General features: G+C 36.9%; 1 protein-coding gene across 1 annotated transcript in view; it reads right to left on the bottom strand.

Annotated features, from left to right (window-relative positions):
- NKAIN2 (sodium/potassium transporting ATPase interacting 2) overlaps positions 1-21,995 on the bottom strand; it is a 512,690-nt gene that overhangs the window by 278,025 nt on the left and 212,670 nt on the right. Inside the window, exon 2 of the mRNA XM_041423840.1 lies at positions 368-505. Within this exon, the coding sequence (XP_041279774.1) occupies positions 368-505 (138 nt within the window). The remainder of the gene's footprint in view (positions 1-367; positions 506-21,995) is intronic.

The following is a 21,995-nucleotide window of genomic DNA, read 5'->3' as shown; positions in this document are numbered from 1 at the left end:
AACCCCTCTGTTGGGGAAGTCCAATGTATCTAGGAAAGTTATGGCTAACATTTAGACTAGCTCTAAATTCCCCTAATACTGAAGGTGTTGTAAATCCTTAAGCTGACTCCACTTGAAAGTTCATATTGTCATGCACTTAATGACCATATTGACTTTTAAATTTTGGAGACTGTTACCAGTTGATAATTGCAGGTGTCCCAAAAGCACAGTAAGTAAATGTAAAAATGTTACAGAAGAAAATTAAACCAAGATAAGATTTATATTTGCTTTAAGAATGATGCAGTTTGGAGTGCTTTTCTGTTTGTTTGTTTGTTTGTTTGTTTTATCACATGCATATCAAAGGAAGTAAATGAAATTAAATACTCACTCCTGTTATGTAACGAGGTCTATACTGGATGGTTCCAAATAAGCCAAGTATGACTATAATAATGTGTATAAAATTTGCGAGGATGGGTGCCCACTGATAACCAAGGAAGTCAAATATCTGCCTCTCGAGCACAGAAACCTATGATTAAAAAGCAAAAGCATAAATAGATTAGCACAAACCAGAAAACATATATAAAGGTATTTCCCCTTCCCACATCCAAGACAATTGCTCTGAGTTAAAAAAATACTTGTCAGCAGTAAAATGAGTTTGAAATGTTTCTAGTTTCAATGAAAGCTGCACTTCTCACTGGTTATTGAGTTATATTCTACCAAGATACAAAACTGTTCACCTAGAATGGTATGTTTGCAGGAGGAGAAACACAAATCACTCTTATATACAACAGCAAACATTTTAGGGTGTCAGTGCTTTTGTCAGTGTTTTTATTACAATGTTTTAGGGTATCAGTGCTGAAAAGATGTGATAGGTTTATGACATCTTCTCAGCTATATTGTTTCCATTTACAACACCATCCTTTAGCCTGGTCCTGTCTCTTCCACGACTTCACTGCATTTTGATTTTTATCTCTTCTCTCTACCCCAGCTATTCTGTCAGTGGGCTTTTACCTGTAACCAAATACATACAACTTTTTGACCTGGCTCTACTGATAATGGTTCTAGTTTACTTTCTTCCATTGTCAGAAACACCAGCTGAAGTATAAACTTCCCCAAGACTCTAGATAAATAATATTAAAAATCAATTGAGAAACTATCCCAGGCTGATGTTTACTGTTTATAAGCAATATCATTCCAAACAGGCAGATCAGATATTAGAAAAAAATGCCTTCCTAAGAGTACCAGTAGAAATCATTTCACAATTCCAACAGCAGGTGTCCCTTAACTGGTGTTCTAACATTATGTAAAAATTCATCACTGTAGCCCAACCTATAGGTAGAATGACGTGTTTTGACAAAAATAATATGTATGTTAATATTAGAAGGCAATGTAATAGTGAAGTGAATTTAGACAGAAAGATCAGGGAGTTTCTTTGACAGCATTCCAAAAATTTCACTAACTGGAATGGTGAATAGATGAACTTCATGAAATGTAAATAATGAAAATAAATTTAAAAAATAAAATTATTATTATTAATTAAAACAACAGCAATTTAGACACCACACACATGAGAAAGAAAGAGAAAGAGAAAGAGAAAGAGAAAGAGAAAGAGAAAGAGAAAGAGAAAGAGAAAGAGAAAGAGAAAGAGAAAGAGAAAGGAAGAGAAAGAGAGGAAGAGAAAGAGAAACAGAGGAAGATAAAGAAAAAAGAGCACGTGGTTGTTTCTTGATTAAGTTTCATTAAATAACAGGTGATTATTTACTGATTTTATGTTATGCTGTGTGTGAACTGAATTAGGTTTATGTGTCAGCCACTCTGTTAATGTAGAAAAAAAAAACACCTTTTGAGATCAAGTACTAAATAAGTAATTAACTACTGCTTTTGTATGGTACAGCTATGGAAAATTTTTTAATTTTCATGTCACAGTCCACTATCACATGGACAGTTTCTTTTTGAAATTAAATAAGAAAACTTTTCATTAAAAAACAGCCTACATTCACATCAGCATTGCAAATGTAAAAAAGGCTGTTAATTATATGCTGTGTACTGACACTTGTTGAACTTTGAGATGGAGACTGCCAAAATAATCCTGGGAAAGTTTGCCAGCCATGTAATTTCAAATTTGAGTGTTCAGGTTTCATGTCAAACATTGAATTTCTCTTTTCAACAATGACTCCTTTCACACAATGCATCCTTCTTATAACCAGTCTTAGTATTTTGACTACCATTTTATTTTATATATTTATTGAAAGAAATTATGCTCCTACATTATCCAAAATCTTTCTGAACTATTTGTGCTATCCTACAACTCTCCCTAGCAGAGGAAAGTCTCAGAAGAGTTCCCAAAATCCCAAGACATGTCTAATGGTGACAATGGGATGAAGAAATAAAGAAGAAATAAAACTAAGATCAAGCTGTATTAAGAACTGCATGAAAACTCAGATTGTCTATGCTTCTAAGTTTTTAATTAAGAAATATTTCCTTGACTACAGACACAGTAATTTACATTAAAAAAAGGTCAACATGTGGCATGAAGCAGTATTACATAGGTCAGTGTGAAGTCTATTAGGTGTATCAACAAAAGACCTGTTACACCTAAGTGCTGTTAAACGGGTAACAAAGGGAAAATGTTCCCTCTGAGCACAGAGCTCTTATTTTCATCAGACAAACAAAGAGTAAATGAGAATAGCAAGGCAGTAGCAAAAAGAGTATAGACTGTACACAAGACTGCTTCTAGTTTAGTAACAGTAGAGATCCAGCAAGCAGAAACAATACATGGGAAGATGCAAATCATTCAAACAGCAGGAGATCATCCAGTTAAGTATGCCAATTACAGAGGAAATTGCAGCTTGCTAGTTAATTGTATAAAAAGCAGAAATCCTCATATCCCTGACATGACTTCTAGTCAAAAATGAAACTGTGCTACCATGCATCAACATGTTTTGTTTACTTGGAGAAAGATGCAGTTCCACCAAAACTTGCTTATGGAATGCATTGGATAAATGGCTATTCTGCGAGAATCTTTCCTTTTCATACACAATGTACTCTTTCATTTTTCCCCATTACTAGCAATTCCTTCAGTACCAAGCAACCACTCTCAGATTTTGTGGTCATGTTGAACTTGGGGTGAGTAAATACCAGACAGCAGGGCACACAAGGCATGGGCTAAACACAGAAGAAAAAGATGAGTCTGCGCCACTTCTGCCCATGTATATCTACCTCTCATTTGCCACAGGCAGATTTGCTATTAGGTTTTCTCATGTCACTTCAAAGAATCAGCTGTGTGCAAGAGCTGCTGGATATGTGAAATGGCAGCACTCTGGTCAGGTATGCACAGATGAAATGCTGTGGAAATGCAACTATTCCTTAGAAGATCACACTAACATGGCAAGGTGCATTGTGGATTTATGAAATGGAAATTACAGGACAGAACTAGATCTTTATTCTCACTTCCTGAAGAGACGAAGGTGAAGAGAAACTAAAACTTATCTCCAAACAGACATAAATATAAAAAAGACTATCTACATGAGTTACTTTTTAAAAAAATCTCACTATCTGTGTTTCTAAAAGGAGGAAAGTGGAAAGTAGGACAAAGTAGTAACAAAGACTATTAAAAATAGTATTATGTAGCTTTCTCCTTTTCCACAGGTGTCAGAATCATAAGGGATTTCCTTACATAGCAAGAGAAAATATGAATCTGATTTTGAAAGCATTTTATCCCTTTACTTCAAAATTTTTGGTTAAACAACTGCACTTAAATCATACCTGCTAGCATCAAATGTTTAATGATGTTTCAAGGATACTACAGAGAGAAAGGAAAGAACTAACAAAGAAATATCCTTAAAGTCAAGGAATTTTCTTGCTTCCTCCTCATGGGTTGGTATTGGCACTTTAAACATTTTTGTTATTGACAGGGGCAGTGCGGTTTCACACACCTTCAGCAAGTTTGCTGATGACACCAAACTTTGTGGTGCAGTTGACACGCTGGAGGGAAGGGATGTCATCCAGAGGAACCTTGACAGGCTTCAGATGTCCATTTGTATGAACCTCATACAGTTCAACAAGGCCAAGTGCTAGGTCCTCCACCTGGATTCGGGCAATTCCAAGCCCAAATCCAGGCTGTGCAGAGAATGGATTGAGAGCAGTGCTGGTTAGACAGACTTGAGGTTGTTTGTGGACAAAAAGCAAAACACAACCTGGCAAAGTGCACTTGCAGCTCAGAAAGCCAACCCCATCCTAGGCTGCATCAAAACCCAGTGTGGCCTGCAGGGTGAAGGAAGGGATTCTGTCCTTCTACTCTGCTCTGGTGAGACTCCAGCTGGAGTGTGGCATCCTGCTCTGGGGTCCTCAATACAAGAAAGGTGTTGACTGGTTGGAACAAGTCCACTAAGGCCACTAAGGTGGTCACAGGGCTGGAACCCCTCTCCTATGAAGACAGGCTGAGAGCTGGGACTCTTCAGCCTGGAGAAGAGAAGGCTTCAGGGAAGCCTTATAGCAGCCTCCCAGCAGCAAAGAGGGGCTTACGAGAAACTGGAGAGGCATTCTTTTAACAAGGGCATGTAATGACATGACAAGGGGAAATGGCTTTAAGCTGAAAGAGGGTAGGTTTAGATTAGATATTAGGAACTCTAAGAAACTCTTTCTTGTGAGGGTGGCAAGGTATTGGAACAGGTTGCCCAGAGCAGTTGTGGACTCCTCAGTCTCTGGAGGTGCTCAAGGCCAGGCTGGATGGGGCTTTGAGAAATGTGGGCAAGGTGTCCCTGTCCTTGATAGGGGTGTTGGAACTAGATAATCTTTAAGGTCCCTTCCAATCTGAACCATCCTGCAATTCTATGATTCTGGGAAAGAGTTTAAATTGAGAAAAGGGAAAATGGATGCTTTGGATGAAAAAGTGTAATATGGTTGGAAAAAAAAGATGTTTTAATTCAATTCCACTCTAATAATTCAGCGAACTCAGAATGTAGGGTTATGGACAGTGAGGTTCTAATGTTAGAAAATAAACACCACACTGTCTTCTTAGGCAGATTGTTTGATGTATTCACTGATAAAATTACAGAAGACTTTATTTAAAGGGAACTATTTTACTACTGCATTATTTATTCCAGACTCCGGCAAACTGTTGTAAAAATAAATGCAAAATAAAATGAACCCATATAGTGTCAAATAGGCATAGCTCAAAAACTATTTTCAGATTCTTGTCAGAGGCTGGTTGTTAATAGATTAACAGTGTTACTGACCTTGAGGGATCTATGAATTGAATTTCCAGAGGAAAATGAAAAACATTTGGAGATGATTCTTAAAATATATGATTGGACTAGAATTTCAGACAGGAACCACAAAGAAGAAACCAGTCAAAAGATGATTTATAACACAAACTCCAAAATGGAAAATGACTGAGTGCCTTTGCTCAGAAAGCTCCTTGAGAAAAAACTCAACCATGACTACTTTACAATGATACAGAATCTGAACTTTGCACTAATATAAATTAAAGTTCACATAGGCAGAGACATACAAAAGGATATGTACAGACCCTGCCAGCCAAGGTCCTTGGACAGCTAACACAGCACACAGGCACTCAGCACACCAGGGCTTCGGCAGGGTCACACAACTGGCTGAATGGTGGTAACAGGCCCTCAGCAAACTCCAAAGGAAGAAGAGTATTAGCTTAAATTACAGTGCAGGAGAATTAAACAACCATGGTTTATATCATTGAATGGCTCACACTAAGAATGAGCTAAAGAAATTAAGCTCTAATCACTAACTCATTAAGTCCCCTCAGCAAAACTGTGTTGTATCAGATGCCCACACCATCTAATAATTTGCTTCTGTTTTTATGTTAGTTTTTACATTTTTTAAAAACTTTCAGTTCCTGCTCTATGGCATAGAAAATTAAAAAGAGTCAAGTAAATACTTGTAGCATTTTTGGGCCTCTAGCTTATGAACTATTTCTAATGCTGAAGCCTGCCTGCATGAGTACAATATCCCCAGCTAACACTCCTCCACCACTTCCATCATTTTGAGGCAGAATGCATTTATTTGTGCCACTCCTTAGAGAGGTTCATTTAATTTTTCATCAAAATTTCAGATAGTATCCTGAGATAGAGGGCCCAGTTACTCAGAAAATTCTCCACAGTCACCCAGCAGAAAAACAGATTAATATTTTGAAAGTCAAATCTATATGAAATGCACATACACATCTGCAAGTGTGCATGTGCATGTGAGTCAAGTCCTTTACTGTAAGGCATCAGGGTAGATAAAAACAATTTTTTTTTCTGGTAGGAAGAAAAAAGGCAACACTAAAATTAAATAATGTGAAGAGCTGCAGACACAATGGCGTTCTTGGCTCATCTAATACAAACCATCAAATCATCAAAACCATAGCAAGAACAGGTAATTCAAATTAAAATCAAGAAGGAATTAGTTTCCACTTGTCCATTCGTTCCTCAGAGGAATCACATATATAATACTAAGCCACCATCCTTAATCCATTTGATGTTGCTGAGAAAAGGAATAGGCCTTCACCACTCTTGATAAGAAGTTAATCATAGTTTTTAAAAATCCCGTGTAGGACCACATTCCTGCATCATATTGTGTATAAGTGGATTTCTGCTGTGACCTACTAAGGACAACAAACCTCTCCTCAGGTACAGAGTGCATTCTTAATCTCAGCTGCTGCCTTCCCTAACTGAGCACGGCAATAATAAAAAATGCAAAGTACAAGTTTTCTACAGTAGGTTTGCTGTTATGTAGTAGTGAGAGGTGTATCTACACAGCATTGTAGAGATAATTGAACCTCAAATGGCTATAGTTTTTACTGTACAAGACCAAATTCACTTTTACTAATCCCTAAAACAACAACAAAAATCCAGAATTTGTGAGGCATATTACATTTCAATACTCTTGAAACCAGCAGAGCATTTCAGATAATTTACTTGTTTCTAAGTTTTCTATACAATGGCACACTTACTCCCAATAACTTAGATGGGTTAGAGCCTTAAGTTCATGACACAATTTAGATCACAAATATTAAAATCAGGGTACAGCAAATTTTGTGGGTGTGTGCATATGTGTCTGCCTTCAGACAACAGAGTTTCTTGTTTCTGGCTGGCCACCAGTAGCAAGACTTAGAGATGTGCCAGAACACATTCTTTTCTGTGTCTGAAAGAAAACTTTAACAATCCATCTCATGTAAAACTCTTCTACCCATGAGACTATCAAGAAGTTAGTAGTTCAGTTACAGGATGAACTTTAGCAACACGTGCTAGAAGTTTTAATCCCTGTAGCATATTTTATTTCCTGTTCACGAACACTTGTAACAAAAATTTATGAATTATTTAATATGACATATTTGCACGCCACCAAACACAGGGAGAGGTGCATAAAAATGGTTTGCTCTCAAACTGATAAATTGGGTCAAGTTATGAGGTTCTGTTTTAGCTTAAAACCAAGATAATATTGTAGCACAAAAAACTCAGCTGACAAATCCCAGCAAGGGGGTGTAACAAGAAGGCTAGCTGTGACTGTCGCCAAAGGAGGGATCACAGCAGATGGGTTAGTGACCACCAGTGGGAATTAAACACTGTCAACATATGAGTTTCCTTCCATCTCTTTCGCTGATCCTTATTTCTCCCTCTATCTCTCTCTCTTAATCTTTCTCTCTCTCTTCCCTGTTCACATCCTTCTAGCAAGAACATTGAAGCACTGGCACCCACACTTTGCTTTAAGGTGGCAAAATTAAATTTTACTGACACTGCTGAGAAAGCCTGAATCAATTCTAAATGTAAAAATGTTTTTGAATTAAGATTTGATATTAATTTACAATTGAAAAATCTGAATTGGCCTGCAGTAAAGCCTGAAGGCAAAATCAAGCATGCAGAGATCATTCAGAAAGATTAGCCTGATCAAATACTTTCAAATTGTTTCTGTCCTTAAAGAGATATTTATCAATAAAATAGGTCTCGGTTTCTTTAAAGAAAAATACAACTAGTTTCTATACACTGGTTCATATTATGCTATATTACATTTGTACACTCAAGAATGATGTGGTAATGTTGTAATGGAATTTACAGAAGGAAGTATCTCAGGCATGTTCAGATAGTGAACCTATCTTCTGTGTATGATTCTCACTCCAGAACATACTCTGGCTTACGACCTGAAAAAAAAAATTACCCTATAACAACAGCAAAAAATGAGTCTCTAGTTCTCAGCAGGAAAGGCACACCTGTAAGAAACCTCATTAGTCAAATTATTTTGAGTGGAGTTGGCAGGGATCACTCATTATCTCATCAGGTCTGAGTCTCATCATAATAATAAAAACCAGGCGTTTAGTATCAGAGTGAAAATCAAGTGAAAATAGCCAATCTAGAGTCACCAGTTGTTGCGTCCTGTTGGTTTTATTTGTATTCAGGCATATAAGTGTCCACAAAGCAAGAGAGAGAATGACACGATGAGAGAATGTCAAGTAGTCCATGTCAGAACTGTAAGACACAGAGGGCTCCTTTGTAATCTCATTCCACAACTAAACAAGGATAAGCAGAATGCTGACTTTACTGTTCTTACAGAAATCTCTCTCTTAAGATGCTTCTACTGGAGTAATCATTATTACTACACAGATTACTTGAAGCACCTGCTACATTTTCATGCCTTGGCATCACCTGAAAACTGATATTTAAACTATGCAGATCACTTTATGGAAGGAAGATAATTGACATCAGTTATAGACAGAAAAGTTTCTACCTGATGAACTTGGCCTATTACCTGAGTTTAAAGACATCCATCCTTAGAGAACTTCAAGTACTGTGGAAGGAATGAAGGCATTTTCTCTGCAACATGGCTGCCTTAGAGTCAGACTTGTCATTTGGTCTCTACACTGAGTCCAAGGGAGAAGCACAAGGTCTCAGATCTCATCTTCCAGATGTTCAGTGTCCCAATTCCCAGGTCCAACACCTTTAAATTCAATGGCAGCTGGGGAACACTGATTATTGTCTACAACACAGTTCTATGAACATACATTTCAATCCAAAGCATCAAGGTTTTTGGATTTTTTGGTTTTTTTTTTTTTTTTTTGGTTAATAAAGAAAATGTGGTATTCTCATAGGCTAGTTCAAGAATTTTTTATTTGAACTGGCTAATTTGCATGATATTTCAATATTTAATCATTTTTATTCAATCTTTTTTGGAACACAATTATAAGGGGGAAAAAGGCAGCACATGAAGCACTCTGTGCTGTCATTGTCATTATAGGAAAACTCCAGGTCATCCAGCTCCCATGGACTGCTAGAGTGACTCAGTCAGACACTGCTCCCATTGAATGTTTCAAGGAAAACACAAAGAGGTGGGTTTTTCCTGATTTTATGTAAAAATATGTTTTAATGAGTGGGACCCTAAGCTTTCTGTTTTGAAAAAATACCCTAAGCTTTCTGTTTTGAAAAAAAACTATCAACTGCCCCTGGAAACACAGCCTCTGTAATATAAGTAAACAGTACAGATGATACTCTCATTCTCTGGCTTTTTCCAACATTAACATTTCAATAAAATTAAGAAGCAGTCTGATCAGTCCTTTACCCTAGCCCCTATTACAAATTAAATGAATATAAAGCTAGTCTGTAATGAGTAATGTACTAATTAGGTGTGCTGAACTCCTTTTTTGTAGCCAATTAATGTATGGATACAAATATTTCCTCCTCTTAAGAAAAAGGGAAAAATCTAACAAAATTCCAACTTGGAGAGAAGCAAAGCTCTCCTCCTAGTCTGTTATACAGAGAAATTAAAATGTGAGGGACATGGAAAAGAATAGATGCAAAGCTCTGACAAAAGAATAAACACACAAGATGAATGCTTGATATATTATATAGAGCTACTAGCTGTTATGTTAGTAGTGATGAGAATGGTGTAAAAAATATACACTTCCATGCAAGTAGATTGTCCAGAAAAAATGTATTTGGAATAAAATTAAAAGTTTCAGAAGAAAGGTAGGTCCAAAACAGTCAAAGCAGTCAAAAACATTTATCTGAGAATGACTTACATCAACTAATTTGAGACTAAAGTCAGATTTTTACTGGGTGTTTATTCTGTGTACTGAAGGCTAGTGTTGTGTCCTGTATTAAACTCATTTGTTAACTCAAACTGTGCACTCAAGCACAGCGGCACATTGCCAGAAAACATGTTAATGATGAAAATATTGTTAAATAACTAAAATAAGGCTTTTAAAACTTTCCTTCTCTTCTTCATATGGTAAAAACCTGATGAAAAATATTATACTTCTCTGTATTGAAAGAAGAATAGCATCTATTTGTTGACACCAGTTGGTACCTTAACATTGTAAGGAAGGCTGCCTAACAAACCTGCATAGCTGACATGACAGTGCTTGTGGCAGGTTTTTTATTCATAAGGAGAGCCAATCACATACAGTAAACCAAAAATTGGCTCCTTGTCAGATTTTATCCTCCACCCTTCTGCATTTGCCTTCGAATCTTTGTTTTCCCCACCTCCCAATTTGCTTTCTTTAATTCAGTGCCCACAGCAGTTCCTCTTGGAAGCAGCAAAAGCTATAATCTAGCACTGCTGCAAGCTCTCCCCCAGCAGAGGCCTATCCCTGCCAATAGCTGTCATCATTCAAGTGGCACTTGCTGGCAAGATAGCACAGAGTTGCAGCAATTTCTTCCCACTTTTTTATACCTCTATCCCCAGCTGTTCCAAGGGGGTGATCACCTTGCTGGTTTCATGAGGTCTAGAAAACACAGCAATAATTATTGTGCTGGCAGTGCTGAAGGCAGCCAACATCACTAAGGCAGGAATTGGAATGCAGCCCAACCAACACAGCAGAATCTACTAATTTGTTGCACTGAATATTCTGTTGTAAGAAATAATCATGAGGCTTGTGATAGACTATGAAAGGCAAATTACATTGCCTGAGCCAGAGCTTTCTACAGTGCCTAGCCTAGCAAAAATAAAAAAATAAAAAATAAAAAAAACCAAACAAAACCCAAACCAACAAAACCCAAAAAAACCAAAACAACAATAGCAAATCCCAGAAGCAAAACTGAACCTGACAATTTTGGGTTAGCTACTTAAATCTACCCTTTTAAATTCCCTTGCTTGACAGTAAATTACTGCCTCGAATTTACAAAAAAACCCAATCTTCTATCTAGTCATGACCTGTCAAAAAAAGAGAGGTGTTTATAATTGATTTTGACCAATTTTTAATTGTATATTACACTAGGAGGGGAACGCTAACAGTGTTCACTTTAATTTCATATCGCATGATACCTTACACAAAATTGTAAAAAACCTGACAGTTAACCTTTCTTCCTGTAAACTTATTAGTCAATGTTTTAAATGATGCATGTCTATGACTTTCTAATCCCTGCTAGACAGCAGATTTTAATGCAATTATTTGAGGGCAACTACAGCATCTTTTCCAAAGCAAATTCCTATTATTAATGGAAAAATAGGAAAAAAAAAATAACATTCACATAACACCAAATGCCTGAGTGCTTCTTAGTGATGTAGGTGACCTCTCTGGAGAGAGAGTATTTTTTTACTCAAGAAAAGGATAATCTGATAATATTGTGCTTACTGCTTCTCTGTTAAGGCAACAGCATACCTTTATGCAATGAATGCAGCACCAGCTGGTTCCTGCTTTATGCTGCATGGCACTGCTTTGACTGTGGTAGTGGTTTACCCAGTGGTTTGCCTATAGCCTGATGACATTCTGATTGGAATTACAGTGAAGATATGGGACACTGCTGTCCCTGGCAAACAATGCAGTTCTGTGGAAAAGGAACTTGGGTTAGCCAGAGCCGCCTTCCTTCTAAGCAGGAAAAAGTAACTGAAGCAGAATTAACCTCTTTCACCCCTACTGCTCTGTTACCTCAGCCAAGGAAAGAAAGGATCAATGTCCATTCAAGACGCCCTGATATTGACAGGCAAGTCTACATTGGAGAGAAGAAGAAATAGATAAAACTTGTGCGCATCTGAGAATATAGGAGGTAAAAACATGAGTCATCAAATTTTCCGTAACATATCTCACTATACAAAGTAAATTATGGTGAAAAATAAAATTTAAGTGTAAAAGACAACTTCTTACTCTGGTAAACTATTCAAAGATTTCTTAGATTTCTGCGGAGAACTGACAATGGTTGTCAGCACCAATAATATTTTTAGGGATGCTCATGTCCTTGCTTTATGAGAAGCTCAGGTAAGAACCATTTACTCCTGCCTAGCTGCTGTCCTCTAGATTGAACTGTGTTCCCTGCTGCGGGGAGTGCTGCTAAACTGCAAGTCTCTTTCTTCATCCCCTGCCTAGCAGGTTTCACCCCCAACATGGCTATAAACCCTTTGAGCTAAGCAAATAGACCTTCCTCTTGTAAGGATACTATCTCAGAAAAGAAGCCACTGGCCCACTCCAACCATACCTTCTATTTAGAAAGCAGAGGTGAGATCCAATCTACCTAATGTAGTACTCTATCTTCTATCCACATTTTAGTTATTGAATCTCCACCAAATTTCTGGTATACTAAATTAAAGTGTGTGTCACTGTAGGCCTCCAGAGGCAAATCCATTGTGACTTAGTGCAGGTGTCCATCCACTTAATCTAAAAGAACAATAATTATTACTAAATTAATCAATACATGTGATAGTCCAGGAATAGACTACTGGGTTCTGTGCTGTTCCAGGGCCTGCCACAGATTCCCTACGGGATTCAGACAAAATCTTTTTTGCTTCAAGGTAACTCTATTAGGCAGTATTTAAATCCTGATGTTAAAATGGAGCCATGTGGAACTGTAGATTTCATTGAGTTTCTCTAATAATTAAGTTCTTAGCTAAATAACTGTGAATATTTTATTTTGTTTAATCTGTAAGGCAAAAGCTGTTCAAAGGCAAGTATTAACTTTCAGCATTTATATACATTGGATATTCTCTTCCACTCTTGTAAAAGTATGCCAGGAGTCAGAGGTGAGACCAAGAAATGCCTTGTCAACAATCAGTGTGACGGAGTATAATTTGCTCAAATACTATTTGACCAGTTTCTTCTTTTCCTGTGTGGAACAATATAGGTTAGATTGGGGGAAAAAATTGATTGATGCAATTTGTTATGGGAGAATTAATACTATTTTTGCTAAAAGATGTTAAGAATCAGTGACTGAGCCTTCCCAGTATAACTTCTTTCATAAAGCTTCAGCAATACTGAACACTTCAAGGAAGTATGTTTTAATAGGAAGTTATGTGGGAAAGTACAGAAACTTTATGTCTATCCAAATCTGCAGGGTAAACAATAGTAAAATTGCCAAAATATTGTTGGAAAGGATATTACAACAGTGAATGAGTAGGCATCAAAATGATAGATGAAATAAAGTCCTGATAAATGCAAAATTATGTACCTCCACAGGAAATTTACCATACACAGTGGATGATTCTAAATTAACTATCACTACTCAAGAAATCATAAAATTATTCCAGAAAATAAGCATAAAATGTCAACCTGATGATAGATAAACCCCAAATTTTAAAAATCATTAAGAAATAGTGGGCAATGAAACAGAAAACTGCACTATCGAAGAGACCACCTCACTTGCAACAGTAGATACAGTAAAGATGGAAAAAAAATATAACAGGGATTATCAGAATAGTGGAAGATTTCTAATGAGGACAGACAAAACCAATTAGGACTCTTAAAGTCAGAAAAGAGAGAGCTGTAGGGGAATATGTAAAACTCTTTAAAATCAAGGATTATATAAAGTAAATAGGTAAGGAGCAAGTTTTATTACTTTTTCTAGCACTAGCCATAGAGGCAGTTGGCTGCAATGAAGTGAGAAAAACTGAAAAGAAAAAAGAAATATATTTTTACAGGGTTAATAATGAACCTGGGAAATATATTTCCACAGGTTTTTGTGTTTTAGACAGAAAAAAATGCAGATAATTTCATGGAAAATTAGTCCATTGATAGCAGATAAAAATTATGGTCTTGCTACAGCCTTTGGTTGAAGAAGTCTCATAATTACCAACTGCTGAAAGCTGAGAGGGTAAATTGAAGGAATGACCATGCTCTACAGGTCCTGCACTGTTCACTAGGCAACTGCAACTGGCTGCAGCTTGAGGTAGATTTCTGTCCTTAGGTGATCTTTTGTTCTCATCTAATACGGCTTTTTTATTTACCATTTGAAACAGCTTACAGGTTTGATTGGATTTTTTTTTTGGTTGATTGGTTTTTTGTTTTTTTTTTTCAATTTAAACTGCAATGATATGACTGCAAAATCACAAACTTTACCAAAATTATGCCCATTGATGGCCTATGAGAATATGTATAGTTATGCTTAAGTCACAGAACATTATGCCTTCAGACACATGAAGTCTGAAGTGTTGAGATTTAAATTGGGTCAGGAACAAACTCAATATGATCTACAATCATACTGCCTGAACTTATTTATAAAATTACTTTCAAACATGATCACTTTGGAGACATTCCCTGTTTACATTTCAGTAACTCTGCAGGACAGTCATCTTTTTCAGGTCCTGTAGAAAGCTGCTCTCTAGTGGCTAATGGGAAAGACCAAGAATTAGGAGAGTACAAAATGAAATCACTTCCTTTATTTACAAATCCTCATCCATTTGTTTTCATTTTCAGCTTATTGCACGCATACATAGCCATGATATTGAACAGCACTATTTCAAAACTTTTTAGTAATGTAGAAGGCTCCATTTACTTACACGCCAATATACAGGGGGCAAAGAGGGAGGGCAAAGCTAAGGAACAACTCATTTTGTTTGTGGATAAAATGAGACTACAAGAATTCTACCTCAAGACTGGATTTAGTAATTCTTTGTGATGGATAACTCTTGTCTATCCTGGGATAGGTATTTCAGCTGATCCTACTCAGCTATTCCTCTTCAATTGTTCACATCCTCTGTGGTTGTTAGCAAGCCTACATATATAATTAAATAAATTTGGAATTCTGCAACTGTGCCTTTTATCTGAAGACTCTTGTAAAAGGACATAAAACACCACTATCTTAATTTTTAAAATAAGGACTTGAAGAACAATTAGGCTACAGATCTACCAAAAATCACCCAGTTGAATACACCAGTATGGACCTGACAGTGAAGTATGCAGTCTCTGCTTGCACTGAAGACAACTGTTAAGTGGCACTTTTCTTTTGTTATCAAGAACCTGAAGACACCCATCTACCCATTTATAATAAACATCTATTTCTAATATTATTATCTGGCTGTAATAATGTATGTCATGAAAAATACAAGACTGTCAGGTACATTAACAATAAATTGATGATGTTCCTGAAGCTTTAAAAGCATACAAAATATGAACAATTCCTTGTTTTAATGAGCCCCTTCATATCAGCATAGCTAGCATGGCACCAAGAGGTGACACATCTGGTAGCTGCTACAGGGAACATTCCCACTCAATACTGACACTGTAATAAGAACAAACCAATCAGTGTATTTTGAAATTAAAAAATATCTCTCAGATATGGGAGATTAGTGCCACATCATGCAAGCTGGAGCACAAGACAGAAAAGTCTTTTGCAAGCTTAAAGTGCAGTATTTTGAAGAGCAAATATATACTCTATCAAGTCTGGATAGGAAGAAATGGATGGCAGATGGAAAACTCCACTGCATGCTTCATGAACCACTCACCAACCACCGAATGTTGGCCAGTAAAAAAGCTACACCTTATTAAGTTATAAAAAGGAAGGTGAATTTGGCACTAGTGAGAAAGTGCGGCAATTTTGGTTACTGATGAACAGTTGCCTCTAAACAAAAGAAATTCAAGTTCTGCTTTGAAAAGGGCAGACATAACTGAAATAATGAGTTGGGGGCAAGGCACACAAGACACTGCAGATAACCATCCTTTTAAGTCTTTCTATACAACTAATCTTAAACTTGAAGCTTTTCATACCTAAACTAGCAATCCATTTGCTTTGGGCCAGAGAACATGAATAAACAGGAACTCATAAGTTGGTTGGATAAGGGAGTTTCCTAGGACTTTGCACAGTTTCCTTGAGATGCAGGTAGCTAAGAGTTCTAGACTCCCTGGCTTTGTAAAATTACATTTTGTTATGCTACAAAATACATATCTTCTTAGAAGAACAGAAAGATTAAGATAAAAAGGATTATTTTAAGAGACTTCCAAATCACAATTACAGCTCTTTCTTCTTGTGAATCCACAAACAGAAGTGACTAAAGACAACAGAAAACACAGTTGGTATCAAAAGTCTATAGAAAAACTGCATTATTATGGCAATAATACAACAATTTCATTGCCTTGGAAAGCAGCAGTGATACCAATGGCAAACAGGTAATGATTAATAACAACACAAATCTGGACACTGAAAGTACTAAGGTAGGGAATCAAACTTCTTTTCCTGCTATTTAAAGGCGGCAAACATGGATTTAAGCTGAACCAGGCTGACACTTAGCATTTGCAAACAAAGTGACTTATGTACACGTATAATATGGGCTTACAAATCCGTGCTTATGACTGTGGTTTTTTACCCATTCGGTTCATTAATCTAGGCAATGGGAAATATAATTCCACTTGTATCTAGATATTATGACTACCATAACAGGCAAGCTATTAGTATTGTCTGAGGGATAACATCATCAGATATGTCAACAGAATCAAAATAATATGAAACAATACATTACACTGTAGAAAAAAAAATCACTTTTTTTCATGAATAGTTGAGAAAGTGTTAAGACACAGAGAGATTTATGATCTTATTGTATATGTTAACATGATATTTTTAATTTCCAATATGTTTCTCTACTTGTGCTGTTCCACCATGTCACTGTGCTCCTTGTTCTGTCTTTCTCTGGCAAAACTACATAAAGTTGAGGAAACCCATGCTGTCCTTCCAGAGTGTGTTTTATGAGATATTGTCTAACACAAGTTTGTGTGACTCTGCAATACTGCTAGGACAGCATTTCATCACAAAATCTGATTAAACTATTGTAATCTCATTGTTGCAAAACCAGACATTGTCACAAAAACCAGAAATCACATCAAACTGGTACTATTTACTCTCTATATACTTTCTTCAGGAGAATTTTTATGAGAAATTCCTCAGGTTTTGGTGATTACCTTTTAATTTATTTAACTTACCATTATAAATTAAGAAATATCCCATTAGTGAACAAATTTAAAAGCCTCATAGTTATGAGAAGTATGAAGCTTAACCCGGACAAAAAATCAGATTAAAGAAATTGTCTATAACTTATACTGTTTTCATTCTAGTAGAGTTAATTAATGCACATTTTACTTATAAACCTGTGCTGGGGACCTGCCCTGTGCCAGACGTGGCCAGCTTAAGTGGGCTCCCACTCACCCATCCTAGGGCAGGGCTGAGCCCCCCAGACACGATGGCAGTGTTTTGGGGAAGTGAGTGTAGGGATGGGCAGGACACAGACCATGAGCAATTAATGAGGGGAAAAAGGAGTGAGAAACAGCCCTGTGAGGCCCAAGATGGAAGTGGTGAGGAGGTGTTCCATGTGCCCGGACAGAGTTCCCTGCAGTCTCTGGAGAGGCCAGGCTGGAGCAGAGGAACAGCAAACAGCACAAGGCAGGAGAGGGGAGAGGATCTGTCATGGGCTGATCCTAAACCCCTATTCCCCATCACCATGCACCAGTCAGGGTGGGGAAGTAGAGGAGTTGGGAATGACAGAATGAAATTGAGACTGGGAAAAAAATCCAGGCAGAGGGTAAAGTTTTTGTTTCCCACCATCCAAATCCACTTTAATTGGCAATACATTTAGATTTTTTTTCCCCTGAATTACATCTGGTTTCTCTTTGATGATAATTGGTGAATGATCTCCTTGCCATTATCTTGGCCCATGAGCTTTTTCATCTCATTTTTTTGCCCCAGTTCTGTTGAGGAAGGGGAGTAAGAACAACAGGGTGAGCACATGGCAGCTGGCCAAGGTCAGCCCACCACATGGCTGTGACAAATTTAAAACCAGGACAAAAATTACCGCTCTTAATATCTATGATTCTGATTAAAGATATCCTAGGATTTTTATAATGTTTCTCTATTACTGCAAAAGTCCATAAAAACTGCAGCTGGTGGTTCAGCACCTTTGCAGCTCTCAAATTTCAAAAAATCTTTGTTCAGAAATGGTTTATACCAATTACATGTATACATAGCACAACAGCTTGTATTAGTAAAAGTAATATCTTTGATCAAAATGTCTTTGAAAGATAATTTCTGTGGCTTTTCAAAATTTGAGCTGTTTTACCAAGCTGCATGACAAACACGTTTTTAAAATCAGGAACTATAGGGCTGCTGGATCTATAGTGAATCTGTTCTACCCTGACTTACCTGACTTATTCTATGAAGCCTTCAATTATTTTGGTTGAGCTTGCCTTGTCTTGCTGGCCTTTATAGAAAACAGAAGGCACAAAAGATAACTGATGTTTCCCCATCTGTTTCCTTAATAAATGCCCTTTGCTACAAAGGACTGGTGTGCAGACAAGAAAATAGGACTCACTTATCAAACGATACACTCAGTGCCACCAGAGATCCAAGCTGTGTTTTGATAAGGATTTCCTGGTTGATGTGACAAATTTCTGCCTGGATCTCAGAGGTGTGTTAGGCATCTGGCGAAAACACTTCATCCAGATCATGAAAACAAATCACTTTTAATTAGTTAAGTCCTAAGCCCATCTCTCCCCACCCCCAGAAAAAACAAAACAAAAATCTCCAACTTAAATAAAATACCTCTGGCTCTGACATTTGGAAACATGGTGCCATGCTATTTCCTAAAGGCCCAAATGACAAGACGAAATAACAGGAAAAAAAGCCAAAATCAAAACCTGACTTGTATGTAAACATAAAACCTTCAATTTGCAATCAGAAAAATCCATAAGTGATTACTCCAGTCGATGCTCACAAATTATTAGTCTGGTTTTGAATATATTTTTAAATGCAGCTGTATGAAATCATGAAATGTTTTCAAATACACACAGCTAACAGCATTTTTTTCTGGTCAGATATTTTATTACAGATAAAGCCCTGTATCTTTAAACAAAAAGAAAGAAGAATCTGAATGCCTCCTTTTTTTAAACTTCCCTACTGTTACTAATTTCAACATACTAGATCCTTCTAATGTAATTGGCCAAAAGTGCTTTTTATGCCAATACTGTGATTGCAAAGTACTCTATCAAGGATGCTGCAGTCCCTGCACCTTGCATGGAGGACAGGTTCTGTCGGAATCTATCCCCTGTTGTGTATCTGGCTTTCTCCACAATACCCTAAGTTACCACATAACACCAGCTCTTCATCTTTTTTACCTCAGACAAAGGAAATCCAGATGGGCTCTTAGACATGCTGCAGTCATAGGTGCACCAGTTGAAAAAATAATTTAAAAAACTATTCACAATCAAGTTGAAAGAATCAATTTATCCTACTTCACTCAGAATAACCCAATTGTTCAGGTGCCATGTGTATGATGTCTTTTTTGGCACTGTGTGTTATAAGCCAGTGCCAGAGGCAGAACTTTGAGATAAATCAATGATCATTTCCACATGCCAAACCAAGAAACTCTCAATAGGATGAGGCACGTTCCACTTTGAATGCCTGCAGCACCTTCCCTATGTCTTAGTAAGGAGAGGGGGTCTCTGACTGGATTAGTCCTGAGAGCTTGGGAAGGAAGCAATACATTTCCCAGAGATCTATCACTCTGGAGAAAGTAGGAAGGAGAGAAAAGGGTTTATGGACTACAAAGCTCTTTGGCAAAAGGTCAAACAGTAGATGAGTATAATTCTTCAAGGAGAAAAGACAAGAAGAGATTGAAAATGTTACTTTACAAAGCAAAAGAGAAAGCAAGCTCACAAACTGATGAAAGATATGAGATAAAAAGAAATCTGTGGCACAACAATTAGACAATTTTGCGGTACTTTTCTTGACAGACTGAAGTTTCTGGATTTGAAATTGTCCTTTTAGAAAAAAATTCACTGAATGGGTTTTACAGATTACTTTTCTGGATACAGATCACTCTAAGAACTTGCAGAACCACATGAGTGAGGATAATTGTAATTGTAATTCTCACACAGCGGATATTATTGTCTCTGCTATTCCTAAAAATGGATCAAAAAATCAACCTAACATCTGAAATAAGAACAACAAGAACTCTGTTGTCTTGCTCTTCTTGTGAAGGCAAGAGATTTTGTGACTTTTTTTCCCTTCACTGGGAAAGAAAACATCTTACAGAAAAAAAGTGTTAATACCTTGGAGTGACACAGCATGAAAACAGTTTTCAATTCTGAATTCTTCCTGAGATCAACATATACAGGATTGTGTTTTGCTTTTGTATGCACTTTGTATTATGTAAAAATGGCAACTTTTTAATAATCTTTGTTGTAATAAGTTAGTTATGTAATTATACTTTGCTGTCAATGAATCTTTCGTAAGCCCTCATCCAAGCATTTCAGAAATTGCTTTTCAGTCCACAAAATATGTCTCTCTCTCTCTTCTTCTTATTTTTTTTTTTTTTAACTTCATAGGGTTGAAAAAGGGTAACCAAAACATGCCCATCTTAGAGTTTTCTAAAGCGGGCCTAACGCACACCTTTAGCAAGCACAGAAGATTAATTGAAACATCCTTGAAACCACTGCTGCATTGACATTTACAGCACAGATTTCTTTGTGACACATTGCTACCTCGGTTTCAATACGACTTCTCTGACCTGAAGAAAAAGGATTGATATATAGACATTAAACCTGACCAACTGTAGTGATGGGCAGACCAACTAAATCACTGTCCTTAAACCATCACTGTCACAATAGCCTTGATCCTTGTTCTGCCCTTTATGAACTTCTGATTGCCTAGCAATAAGTCCAGGTACTAATGTCAACCCAGAGTCTTCAGAAGGACTCTGTATCTCCCTTCCCAGGGCTCCCAGCAATGACCTGAGGAAAAGACAAGATTATGCTGTGGTGGTTCTGAGTCATACTGGCACTGAAAGGTGCATATGAAGGTGCACTGATTGAGTATTGCTGAGTTAGTGCCACCAAGCAGGCAGAAAGCAATATTTAGCCAATCAAGACAAGATGTGCACCTCAAAGAGAATTCAAAATTTCATGTGCAATTTTAATTTATATCCTTTAAAAGGTGCTCTGTCATTTGAATGAGCTTGTTCTAAACAATTTGGATTATTAAATTGCTCTTACATTTCTTGTTTTGCGCCTTCCCTCCTCTTACCTCCTCAGTAAAAAAATCAAAATACATTCTTGATACTGTAAAGGTTCAGTCTTAAACTTCATTTTACATTTACTCCAACACAAAACCTGAATAAAACCAAGCTTTTCTGAGAAGAATGGCAGCTTGGGTTATTTTGACCAATACTTAGTGATGTGCACTTTTCAATAAAATATTCAGTCAAACATAACCCAAACAGCAAAAAGCATACTGATTTTAAAAACTGATACTGGATGGAATTTATTCTAGAACAGATGGCTGGAATAATGCCAGTGCCCTTAGTGAAGAACTCTTATGCTTATAGACCATTCTGACATCCAAAGATCCCTGCTGCTTAAAAAACTGTACAAGAATGTAGCACATAAAACAATGTCTCCATTTGCCAAACAACATGTGATGCACATGACTTTCTAAAGAAAATAGAGCAGAGCAGCCTTAACATCAGGCTGAGGATATTGACCAGTGTTTCCAGATTTTTGAAACACTTGTCACAGTACACCTTCACAGAGTTATAAATATTTTTTTCCTAAATTAAGAAGACTTTGCATAATATTCCAAGGATTTCAGAACAATGATATTGGTATTCTTTTACTGTGTTTACACAGTTGTTTGAAGACTGTAGGAGACAATGCAGCTTACTCAAAACTGTGGGGTGGCCCTTTCACTGCTCTTTTACTTTCTCAGTGTGTAGTAGCAGAAAGTAAAATCTATGAATTTAGAAATGTTTGAGAAGTTACCAAGAAAAAAAGTTTAGGATGACTCTTTGCTGCCTTGGCAGCAAAGGCCTGATTATTTTGCCTAAAT

This window comes from Onychostruthus taczanowskii, unplaced genomic scaffold, assembly GCF_017590055.1.
Source record: "Onychostruthus taczanowskii isolate IOZ18803 unplaced genomic scaffold, ASM1759005v1 scaffold8, whole genome shotgun sequence".
Classification (NCBI taxonomy): Eukaryota; Metazoa; Chordata; class Aves; order Passeriformes; family Passeridae; genus Onychostruthus; species Onychostruthus taczanowskii.
The sequence above is the reverse complement of the archived record's forward strand: the minus strand, read 5'-3'. Positions and strand labels throughout refer to the sequence as shown.